General features: G+C 43.7%; 1 protein-coding gene across 6 annotated transcripts in view; it reads right to left on the bottom strand.

Moving 5' to 3' along the window:
- The window catches only part of NCKAP5 (NCK associated protein 5), a 1,063,199-nt gene that overhangs the window by 904,980 nt on the left and 145,696 nt on the right, over positions 1-12,523 (bottom strand). For all 6 annotated transcript variants that reach the window (XM_033860244.2, XM_033860243.2, XM_033860246.2 and 3 more), the window contains exon 2: positions 10,912-11,041. In XM_033860244.2, coding sequence (XP_033716135.1) covers positions 10,912-10,980 — 69 coding nt within the window. In that variant the 5' untranslated portion in view covers positions 10,981-11,041. The remainder of the gene's footprint in view (positions 1-10,911; positions 11,042-12,523) is intronic.

The raw sequence follows: 12,523 nt of genomic DNA, 5'->3' as shown, positions 1-12,523 counted from the left end.
ACCACAGCTCTGCCTCACGGAAAGGCCAACAGCCCCTGAGCCTGCTTATTGCTGGCTCTGACAGATGGATCCCAGAATTCACTAGACCAAATGATTTTATTTCCCTCAACACATGCGTGAGAGCAGTCAATGGATTAACTGTATTAGGAAACCTACCAAGCTGAAGACAACTGCTTCTAACTAAGAACCAAAAAGGTGCTGAAAGACAGAAGGCAAGCAAACCTCAGAGGCATCTTTGGAAATGGACAATTATGATCCATTAAGCCTAGTTAAGGGACTGAAATTTATGAGGAGGAAACATCTGGAGCTGCCTGGAATGCAAAGGAACCAGAAGGAACCACTGTTTGGGCTTGTAGAGAGCAGCCCAGACAAACGGGATTCTGTGTTAGGTGAAAACTGCAAAATTCGTACGTGAAAGGGACAGAGTCGAGGCAGTGCATCTGGTATTAAGTGAAGCGTTTTAATATGATGGCTCCTGGATTTGCTCTTGAAATATTAATTGAAATTGGGATGAATATGAGGACTGTCATCTGAATAGAAAACTGGCAGGGAGATGATAAACACTGGCTAAGCTGAGCCAAGTCAGTGGAACACGGCGATGCAACAGAAAGTAACGAAAACGCAGCCAAATTCATAGCCATGAGCCCTGTGGCTGCTTAATAAATATTAGTTGATAATAATGAACTAGAGTACAGGGTGGTAAATCAGTGTGAGACAGTTAAGCTGCTGAAATACAGCGAATATATATATAGTTGGTATAACACACACTGATAAATGAATGCGAAGAAAGGAAAATACACGTGATTTATCTGTGAGGTGCATTTTGCCTGGCACCAGGATGTACGGGTAAGAGAATATTAATAGAAGGGCGGGGAGGGGTGGCTAGAGGGGACAAAAGGAAAGTTAAGATGGTAATTCAGGATCACAACAGCACTTTCTTAGGGTCTCGGCAGTTCTTCCCAGGCGCCTTGGAGTTCTATTGTTCTTTTAAGACACTGTGGCTTTCTCAACAAATTTCTGCTTCCAGGCACTCAGAGACACCATAGATTAATCTGGACCAACTTCCTAGAGGGGGATATGAAAGCTCTCCTCCTTGGGAAGTCCGCCCTGATCAATATAGCCAGAGAGCAACCTCTTCTTCCTAAATCCCATCACTGCTGGTATTACTATGATTTCTGTATATGCGATTAGATTTTTTAAGCTTTGGAAAGCAGAAACCATGCCTTGCGTTCTCAGCACTCACCCCACCGTGCTTCAAACCTAGCAGGTGCTCAATTCCCGGGCTGATCCATTAGAAACTCTGGAAAGGAAAGCAAGCACCTATCAGAGAGGATACCCAGATACCTTTTGGGTTTGAGGACCTGCTTCTAAGGAGATTGATGAAAGCGCTACCTCTTGTTATGGACAAGCACTCAAGAGTTCGCCGCGGCAACGATCCTAGGCTACCAGAGGATGATGCAGAAAACTCAGTTGCCATGGAAACTTGTATGATCTGATGACTCCCATTATTGAAAGATGGTGAGATACCAGGAGAATGACAAGCAGATCTCTGATCCCTAACACAACACAGAACATGCGCAGCAAATGTTTTTCCTCATTTGTACTTTTTTTCTTCTGCAGAGGCAGTATTATTTCATCATCTACCCATAACACAGCATTTGCAAAGCCTTTCAAAATGTTTCCCGTTTTGATTTAGTGATCTCTGAGACGCTACGTAGGCACAGAGCTATCTCCGAGGCAGGCAGACGGCACTCGTGGCAGCAGCTGAGCACAGGTGATGGAATCAGGTGCTGCTGAGAGCCTGCTCTGTGACCTGGGCAAGGGATGCCATCTGTGTGCAGGTGCTATGGACCAGACTTGCTAGATTAATGGCAGGTGGAGCCACTTAACCATTCTTGAGTCAGATGTCTTTGAGAATCTGATTATACCTGTGGACTTGCTCCCCAGAAAAATACACACATCCATATACACACAAAATCGAATATAATACATTTCAGAGCATTTAAACCTCTGCAATCTTCTCATAAATTTGCCCTATCAAGTACCTTGGGACTCAAGAGGGCCCAGATAACAAGTTAAAAGTCTCTGATGTATAATAATAAAAACTTTACACACACATTAGACTCATCCTGGGGCAAACCAGAAAAGCAGGGTGTCATCTACTCTCCCAACCTTCTCAACCAGCACTCAGTGCCTTCTCCAGGTAGTTCCGTCTTCCCCCATATCCAGTGTCTCCTGCTGGTGGCTGCTTGCCCATGAACTGCTTCTCACTGGTACATTCACTCATTCATTCATTTCACGGAGTGTTTTCTATGCGTCAGACTTTAGGAATGCAAATGTGAGTATGACAATGCTCTTATCTTCAAGGAGCTTACAGTTCAGTTCAGTCTGGATTGACTGTGCTCCCCAGGGGACACTCAGCCATGTCTGGAGACAATTTTGGTCATCACAACTGAAGGAGGAGAGCTATCGGCATCTAGTAGGTAGAGTCCAGGGATGCTGCTACACATCCTACAAAGCACAGGACAGCCACCACAGCAAAGAAATACAGGCCCCAGAATGTCAGTAGTGCCTCGGCTGAGGTTCTACAGTAGACGGGCATGTGCCCAAGTGGTAAATGTGGAGATAAAGGTCAGCAGTGAGTATTACGGCAACTCAGGAAAGGACATTTTAATAAGAACTTGGAAAGATACCATTACGAGGGCAGTCTGCCTGATTTTCAGTGATTAGAGAAAGGAAATAAGAAGGGAGAGAAGACTCATTCAGGGGGAGCCACCACCAGAATAAAGGCAGACCCTCCTTTGGGCAGCGTCAGATGAAGGAGCACCAATTGCAGAGGGTGGGCAAACAAATGACATATTTTGGGAATCTCCTCATGGGAAATGATGCTGGATCCCTAACCATCTCCATCAGCCAGTGGCCCAGTCAAAAGAAGGTACAGCCATTTGATAGGATCATCACTCAAGTTATAAAGCCTGTTGCATACTGGGGGTGCTATATTTGGAGGTGCCCCATCATTCACCAGTTCCTCCCTACTCTACTGCCATTCTAATCAATAATTCCATCTTGGTTTGTACATGTCACACCACAATCAGTCCTCATATGGCTAAAAATATTAAATTACAGATCTATGATATTATATATATGTATATATCATATTATATATGTATATATCACATATATATATATATATATATATATATATATATAATAAATTTTAATCTCTATAGAAGTTGTTTCCAAGACCCGGTTAATCTGAAAAAGTACAAGACGAGAAATTAAGCCTAGACCAAGTTTTGACACATGCATTTCTTATTCTTTATAACCCTCCCCCTCCAACCTCTGCCCCTTTGACAATTCTTTTGTCGAAATCAGGCTTCTGATACCAGGAGGCAGAAATATGGCAGATGTGCTAAAGGACATGTAAACCTCTAGCCCTGTTGAGGCTGGGGCTCTTTAAGGTTGGGAAGCATCATGTGAGGAGCTCCCAGTCACTGGCAAAAAAGGTTTTCTGCTTCCAAGCTGTATAGCACAGCGTAGTCTAGAGGTAGACACACCTGAGTTGAAATCCCAACTCCATCACTCACTCTAATTCCCTTTGCAGTCCTAGAGCACTGAGGAAGTTGATGAGCTTATTAAACTTCTGATTTCTCATTTGTAAACAGGAATAATTAGAGTTCTTACCTTAAAGGGTTGTCCTGAGTATTAAATGACAGTTTCCACCTAAAGCATTGAGTGGAGTGCCTGGCACACAGTAAGCCTCAAAAAATTGCCGCTATGATTACTAAGGGAAGGAAGCCCTCCTGGTCGACATTCGATGCGTGATTCTCTGCCTGAACACTGTCTGCTAAGGTGGCTTCTGTGTTCGACTCAGCCAGCCCCACTGCTGACACACCGCAGGCCCACCACCTGGGCATATTCTACAGCTGCTCCTCTGTCCTATTCTCCATTCAGACTCCGTCCTCCGCAGCAGCATTGCTCAAATCTTTAATCTCCCTCCCAGCGTTGTTCTTGCTGGGTTCTGATCTCTTTCTGTTTGTCCGGAGCCCCTTTACCATGCTTAGCAACCAAGTGTTGTGGGCTGTGCCCACCTGGCCAAGCCTCCCCTGTCTTCCCCCAGCTCATCTGCCCCAAATCTATCCAGAGTCCCCAAGGATCTGTGCTGCTGGAGGGCAGCTGGACAGGGCATTTCTCCAGCGTTCTCTTGACCTGCCATGATGGACTCAGCTAGGCTGGGGGGCAGATTCACTGGGTAACTCCATATAAGGATCTTACACTTCTTAAGCTCTACCACTGCTCACTTTCAAAGGGAACAGTCAAAGATTCAGCATGCCACTTTAGAAAGGTTACTAGCCCAGACCGAAGCTGGCCTGTTCTCCACTGTTGCTTTTTCCTTAGAAAGAGGCCTTGGTTGGATCCTCAGACATCACCACACCTTCCAACATCTGGCTCTGGTGCATGGTCTGTTCTTAGGACATCTAGGAGATGGCTAAGAGAACTGTCCTTTTTTTAGGGGGAATGAAGCAGTCGGGAAATAAAAAGCTTGCTCTCATTCCTGGACCCTCCTCCACTTGATGATCATTTGGGAAATCTCAAACAATCTTGACATCAGAGAACAAACGTCAGGCTTCCCAGAGGGCAGCTTGGTCTTTGCCCAGCGGTCAGAGGCACTGAGTAAACCCTACTTTATATATGCTTCCTTTAGTAGAAGGGGTCAAGGGTAGCTGGGATCTGAGTAGCTAGAAACCTTCTTCAGCAACCTGGTAGTTTCTGCACAGCATCCCTCTGGTGAAGAGTAGTCTAACTATAGCACCAACAAAGTCGGGGCAGCTACAGAAATGCCTGGAGCATTTACAAGATACAGATATTTTCCTGAGTACTCACAATCCAATGGCTGCTGTGAACAACACTAACCACGCCCATACTTTGCGTTTAGAAAAAGTCTCAGCGAGTTTGGAGCTTTCTAAAACCTTTCCCTTTCCTCAACTTCTTGAGGACCTGCATCTTTGCATGACGCCTCAACCTGCTTCTTTGCCTGCCTCGGGGTACCATCTGTCCTGAGGGTAAACACAAATCACTGCTCAGAAAGTTAGCACTCAGGAAGAGCCAACATGGACCCTCAAGCTTCCCATTTCTCTAACGTTTGCAGATAGCCTTCAGAATCCAGCCTGCTGCTGTCTTTGTAAATAAAGTTTTATTGGCACATAAGCCCCACCCACTGATTCCTGTCTTGTCTGTGTCTGCTCTCCACTACGGCCATAGAGTTGAGCTGTTCTGACTGCTCATGGAGCCTGCAAAGCCTCAACTGTTCACTCTGTGGCCTTTTACAGAGTTTGCTGACGCCTGCTTTGAATAACTTCCAGTCACTAAACGGGGTGGCGGGGTCGGGGGGAATGGAATAACTGAAGATAAAACAACAGAAATTTAAATTTGCGTGTCAGTCAGGGCTCTGTCTGTGCGTGTGTGTATGTGTAAACAAAGAGATTTATTATGAGAGAATGTTCTTGTGATTACGGAGGCTGAGAAGTCCCATAGCCGTCTGGGAGCTGGAGGCCCAGGAAAGCTGGTGGTGTAGTTGACTCCAAACCCCAAGGCCTGGGAATGAGGGAGCCAATGATACAGGTCTGAGTCCAAAGGCCTGTAGAACCAGGAGCAGCCATGTCTGAGGACAGAGAAGGTGGATGTCCCAGCTCGTGCAGAGAGCAAATTCGCCCATCCTCTGCCTTTTTGTTCTGTGCAGGCCTTCAGCAGATCAGATACCCACCCACACTGGTTAAGGCAGTCTTCTTTGTTCAGCCTACCAATGCAAATGCTAATCTCTTCTGGAAGCATCTGCACAGACACACCCAGAAATAATGTTTTGCCAGCTATCTGGGTATCCCTTAGCCCAATTGAGTTGACATATAAAATTAACCATCACAATTTGATATAAGGAAGAAGTTTTCCTGGGAAAAAAATAATTCAGCAATGAAATGAGTTGTCACCAAGGGGTTTAGGACAATCTCCTTGGGTTGCCTTTCTTCTCACTTTTTTTAAAAATTTATTTTTATTTTTTGGCCATGCCATGCAGCATGTGGGATCTTAGTTCCCCAAGCAGGGATTGAACCCGTGCCCCACGCACTGGAAGCGTGGGTTCTTAACCACTGGACCCCCAGGGAAGTCCGTCTTTCTTCTCTTCTATCCCAATCTTTACCTATCGAATTCTCACCATTGCTTTGAAGCACAGATCTAACAACAGCTACTGCATGGTGCCTCCTTACATCCTCCCAGAGTGATCTCAAGTCCTGTCACTGTCAATGTCACACCTGTGTATCTTCTCCATGTTCTGTTATTTTTCCTGCTTATTAGATCAGCTTCTACAAATAAACTGTAAACACTTTGAGAAGGAATATTTCCTCATATCAGTCAGGGTCACCCTGCAGGAAAAAGATGACACACTCAAACCACTTAATTGAGGAGGTTTTGGTAAAGGCACTGCTGATTCAAGTGTGGGCAGACCTAAGGCAAACCAACATGAGATGGGCTGGCAACACCCAGGAGTCGTTACTACCAAAAAGCCTGAAGGGGCCTGGGGAGAGAGAAGGTGCCACAACACAGAGAGCTGTGGTTGTAACTGCAGCTAAAGTTGTGGGAGAGAGTTGCCCAACTAAAGCTGTGGCCCTAGGCAGAGTAGTCCAGTCACTGTGGTCCACAGCCAGGCAGGGAGAGAGCAGGAAAATGAAGACCTCGACTTCTCTTTCCTCCCAACCTGGGATGGCCTTCTAGGTCAGCCCATTGGCCAAACTCAGTGAGACGTCAGAAGGCCAGGGATTCTTTGAACAAGGTCCAGGTGGTACATCCTCCAGGGGTGCACAGCCAGGTAGAGAAGGATGGACTGGATCTGGAGGGGGAAATGGCAACTACCCAGCACATCCCATGGCTACTAAAGCATCTTAACCATAAAGCAGGTTTTCAGTGATGTTTGTTGATTGACAGAGTTAATGCGAGCCTGTGGAAGGCCTAATTACTCTAATGATTTGGATGCAAACCATCCAGAGGCTGAAGGATGAATTGAAGGACCTGTGAGGGGGCTTCCCTGCTGCCACGAGTCTGTCAAAAGTGCACTCTGTCAGATGTGAGGATCTAATATGGCCACTGTTTTGTCTTCCTTTCAGTGGGGGAGAAAAGATTGGGGTACCACATGGAATTCATCACTCATGAGAGAAACTGTTACTCCTATCTGTGCTTAAACGCAAAAAGTATTTTCCCCCCAAATTAAAAGAGAATCTTTGCTCTTGAAATGTGAGCTGGAAAAACGTTCACTCCCTGGCCTGCTCATCAGCTAAATGCTAGCAAGCTACAAGTGTCAAACAGCTATACGTGCAGCCTATCTGCAGAGATGATTCCTGAAAATAAAAAAGCAGTGAGAAATGCTGACTTTTTCCGATCAAAAAGCATCCTGGGGTGGGCTGAAGAGCTTTGGGTCAGGAAGAGGCCCCCGTTTCTGGGGTGATTTTTATTGTTATCAGAGAGAAGACTGTACTTTCCATGAATACGCGGCTACTTGGCATACTCCTACCGGGAGAGGCCAACGTGTCCTCGCTTGTCTTTCTCTCCGTGTCTTTACGCCTCACATTGAAACATATTTTTCATTTCAGTTTCACTTCCCCTGTCACGTTCTTCTTTAAAAGGATGATTCATCAAGTCAAAAATCAGCAACATCAAAGAATACTTTAGCGTTACTAGGGTGCACGCATGCCCAGACACACACACACACACACACACACACTCTCAAACCCTCCCATGTGTCAGGACCTGAAAGCAAAATTGTGACTAAGGACCACAAACTCACATCCCCCAGTTGGAGCTTTTTTTCAGTACTTGGACTGTGAGGTTTTTTTATTCTGTGGTTCCTCCAGCATAAAATTTTTAAAACTGTTGCAGGGGAGCTACTCAACACTTCGTGATTTGATTATGTGAAATAAAAAGTGTAATGAAGTTAATAGTGCCTTATTCTTGTGGTACATTCTAAGGAATTTTTTTGCCTGCAAAATCTGAAAGTGGAAATTACCTCTGGGCCCTCTGACTCTCAAAAATATGGGTCATAACGATCACGGCAGTGGAATGTCGACTTAAGAGCTTAGTATGTCTCTCTTTCCTCTGCTCAGTTTTCCAAAGGATCTTCTCTTACTGGATTATTATTAGAGAATGAAAGACAAAGAACTGAAGTGACAGGTCAGAAACCTCACTTCTACTCTTAGTTGTATCCTACTTGTGCAGCCTCAGGAAAAGCATTTAAACTTGCTGATTATTAACTACTTTTTCTGCAGAGTGAGGGGACTGGATAACCCATTCCCAATTTGGATTCAACGATTTAAAAATAACATAGAACAGAAAAAAATAAATAAATGAAATAAAAAATAAAACTAACATAGAATCGAATAGAATAATAAAATGAAAAAGAAAATGAGTTGGGAATGAAGAGTGCGTGATATGGTGCCAGGTGTTTCTTTCTTTTTTTTTTTCCTTGTATTTCCCAGCAACCCTGATCTAGAATCATCCCTGTGTGCTTCTTGCCTAGTTATTTGTGTGGTTTTGACACAGAGCCAAAGAGGAGGACAAGGTCTTGGGTTCAAGTCCTTTACGGGCCAGTCAGCTTTAATCTCTTCCCCTATTTGTGTCTGTCTCTCTGACAGTCACGATAAACTTCACTAGGGTCTTTCAATGGGTCTCACACCCTAAAAACCAATCCTCTTGCTGTCCCAATAGTGGCATCTTATGTGAGGGCAGAACATAACGGTAAAACAGAAGGCAAAATCGTAGTCACATGGCCTACCCTGTATAACGATGAATAGCATTCAAGCATCCCTGTACCTTGGGCCACACAGTCATAGGAGAACGAATTCTTTTTCAGGATTTTCCCAACAGGCACATGCAGATGTCACATTCAATCTGCCTCTAGTAAACAAGGAAGACATTTCACTAGTGTGAAAACCCTCCTAAGCATCATTTAGGGAGATTTAACAGGATGACGTTTCTCAGGTGGTACCAAGCAACAAGCTCTCCTTTTCCCAACGTTCTTTTGTGCTGTAAGTCAAGAAACAGATCCACAGTCCCCACAAGACTCAGGCTAGAGCCACACGCCAATGGGAACGCAAGCTTGATTTGGGATTTTCAGCCAGCAAAGGTAATACAACGGCTTTGACTTATGCTCACGGTCAAGTCTGTCCTTAAGGAAAATTTAAACATGGCAAAAATTTCATTGAATCTCCTTCTCTGATTTTCAGATGCCCAGTGCCCTCGTGATAATCCATGTCCCCTCCCCTCCTCGCGCCAGCCCAGCCTTGCATGCTGGCACTCTGTGCCCTGTATCCTTTTCTTTACCAACTCCCTCAACAAAATTCTGCTCATCTGTCTGACATCTGGGAATGATCCAAGACCTTCTATTAATGAGTGCTACTGTGAATGACTAAAAGACAATAGCTTAGCATGCTTGCTTTTATAGGGTCTTTGTAGCTTCTCTGGGACCTAAAGCCAAATTGGGGGCTTTAGGGATTAATCAGCAAGGATGATACTTCTGTGTTAAGAGAAACTTTCTTGGGCTGCTTCTACTATATATACTACTATATGAGTGCCTAGCTAGGCATAAGACACACCTTACTGGCAGGTTGATATGTAAGAAGTGTTTCCTTTGGCAAAGAAAAGGAGGAGAGGCTGAGAAATTATCTTTTTATCCTAAGTTTCCCTAGAAGTTGCAAAGGGTATAGACATATAAACACACACACACACACACACACACAAAATTTTCACTGCACTGTACCTGGAGACAGAAAGACCTCAGAAATGAGAAGAGGGCATGCCAACTGGGAGGAGAACTTAAAACCCTATAAGAGTTCTTAGCCTCTGAAGGTATGCTGCCCAGTACAGAGCTCACAGAGACACAGAAGAACTAGACACAAAAGTTAAATGCAACTCTTTTCTCAATTCCCAGAAACTCACATTTATGAACAGTTTGTGACGTGAAGCCTCAGCAGTCGCAGGGTAACTAGCTAATCTAGACACCGACAGAGCAAGTCCTACAGCAGCAGAATTGGAAAAGGGCAACTAATAAATCAACAAATATTTTATTGGATACCTACTCTGACCCCAACTCCAGGCCCGAAGCTGGGAGGACACAAATGAATAAAGCACATCCCTAAATGTCATGCCAAAGAAGGTACTAAGCTACCTTTCTACTTGAGTAGATGACCAAAAGAGTAAAGAATGACTTGCTTCATTTGATTTTTTACCCTGTTCAGATGCATCATTGAGTAGGTGACCCCAAACATCTCAGCTCAGACTGTGAAAGACTGGCCAACCTTCAGAAATCAGTGACTTTTGGAGTCTATTTCCTTGGACTAACCAGATCCTCATACACGAAAGCAAACCCAACCAAATTGTTAAGAATGATGCTCATCAGTATTCAAACTTTTAGAAAGAAAGTTTATGGACCATTGAACAAATTTACATACCCAAGATCTCAGAGATTTTCTTCGCTCTTCAGTATTTGAAACTCTAGTGAATTCTTGTTCAACTTACCCGCAGAGTTAAGATAAATGGGTGACAGAACAACTATATACTAGCTTGGCATTTGGTATCAGCTGTACAGTAGTGTTTTTGTATGGGTTAAAGTTTACTTCAGCTGGAATTAATGTAATTATATGTAATGCTGACAGATTAGGACATTTGCCTATTAGGACACTATACAAACATTCCAATAGTTTGCTGGCTTTTGACTTTGTAAAAAATAAGTGAAACAAAAATCCCAGGAGATATTGTTAATGGGGTAACTGGAATAGAGGTTTTGAAAGCACAGCGTTCAGGAAATCACAGTCAAAGAATAATGCATTTTAAGCCAAAACATATAGTGGTAAATGAATATTTAGTACTTACCACAAGACTGCTATCTAGAGACAGCCTTTTTCCAAAGTCCCTTTTCTCAAGCTGTCTCTTTCCCTCCATGAGTGAAGTTATTTATTTTCCTTTGTGATTTATAAGAATTCCCCTTCTGTTTCCAGGGTCACTGCAAAAAGTGAACATGTGTTTTACCATCCGAGCGAACAGTGTTTAGACCCCTGTTGTTCACTTTCTAACCAGGAGCAAGTGTTGAAGCCAAAAATGCCCAGACCCAAATCATAAGTTTAGAACTGGGTTCTCTCGACTCCAAAACCCTCGCCCGCTGCCAAGGTCAGAGTCGTCTCTATGGAGGCCCCTGTGTTTTCACAGGTTTTACTAATGGAGTCACGGGATGGGTTTGCAGGTCTAATCAGCAGACTGTGGAAAAAAGCAAACAGTCCGTTTCATGCCACGCTTGTTTCACACCCGTCCTCTCTCTATCCGCCAGCATCATTCTGTTGCTGTGCACAGGGACGCTGTCCGCAAATTCCACGAGAGCAAATGGACAAAGCCACGCTCCATATGCAAGAGCTGCTGAGTCCGAGACCCAGTAAGGGGAAACTGAAACATGAACATTATTGTCAATATTTAATTTAAAAATAATTTAAACCTATTTAAGGAACATTACAAGAGACATTTGCTTTGGGAAAGGTTGAATCCACATGAATGGTCATGGCATCATTATCGTGAGTAAGTATTTGAACACCCACTGCATTTCATCAGATCAGATAGAGTTAATCCCTGCACTCTACCAAGATTGTTTGCTCTAGAATGACTTGGTATTCTGGTTCATAAGGACGCGTTAGATGTATTAAATACTAGCTTCCAGTTTTTACCGAGATGTAAAATGCTTGAAATGAAATAGGTTTGAACCCAGACTTTCCTACGCATTAGCCAAGTGAACTTGGACAAGTCATTTAGGCTCTCTGAAGCTCATCTTTCTCCACTGCAAAAACAGATAACAGATGGCCATCAAATGATGTATATAAAAATGGTTTAAAGGCAATAAATGACAACTTACATTTAAGTTCTAATTATGCACGGATAACATTAAAAACCAGTTAACCTTAAATACAAGTCAACATAATTGAATATGCCTCTGATGACTCAGAAGGCACTGTGAGGTACAGAAATTGCTCATAATTCGCAAAAAACACGTTTTATATCAGCCATTGGACAGCCGACATAGAAGAGCTGAGCTTAATAAAATGCTGTACCAATCAGTTTCTGACACAATTGAGAAGAAATATTTTTTAGAATTATTTCAACTGCTCCAAGTTTAACGAGGATGCAACAGACGGGACCTCACAGCCTATACACAGTATGTGGTCTCTTTCTCTTGGTTTCCTCTACCAGGAAGAGGGTTGAGACAGCTGTGCCCCAGGCAGGGTTTGCCCACATTATAGTCGGTTGTAGGAAACTGATGGGCTTCTTTTCCATTTTAATCATTCCATCTCTCACTTTCAGGAACACTCACTTTAATTCATTACTGGTCCACTCAGAAACTCCACTCTGACTTCAGGATAAAATCCAAAGTTTTCAACATCATGTTCAAGGTCTAATTCCTGCCAACCAGGCTTTACAATCTCCAAACACAGGAAGAACATTC

The sequence above is a fragment of the Tursiops truncatus genome, chromosome 7 (assembly GCF_011762595.2).
Source record: "Tursiops truncatus isolate mTurTru1 chromosome 7, mTurTru1.mat.Y, whole genome shotgun sequence".
Classification (NCBI taxonomy): Eukaryota; Metazoa; Chordata; class Mammalia; order Artiodactyla; family Delphinidae; genus Tursiops; species Tursiops truncatus.
Note: the sequence above shows the minus strand (reverse complement) of the source record. Positions and strands in the feature narration are given on the sequence as shown.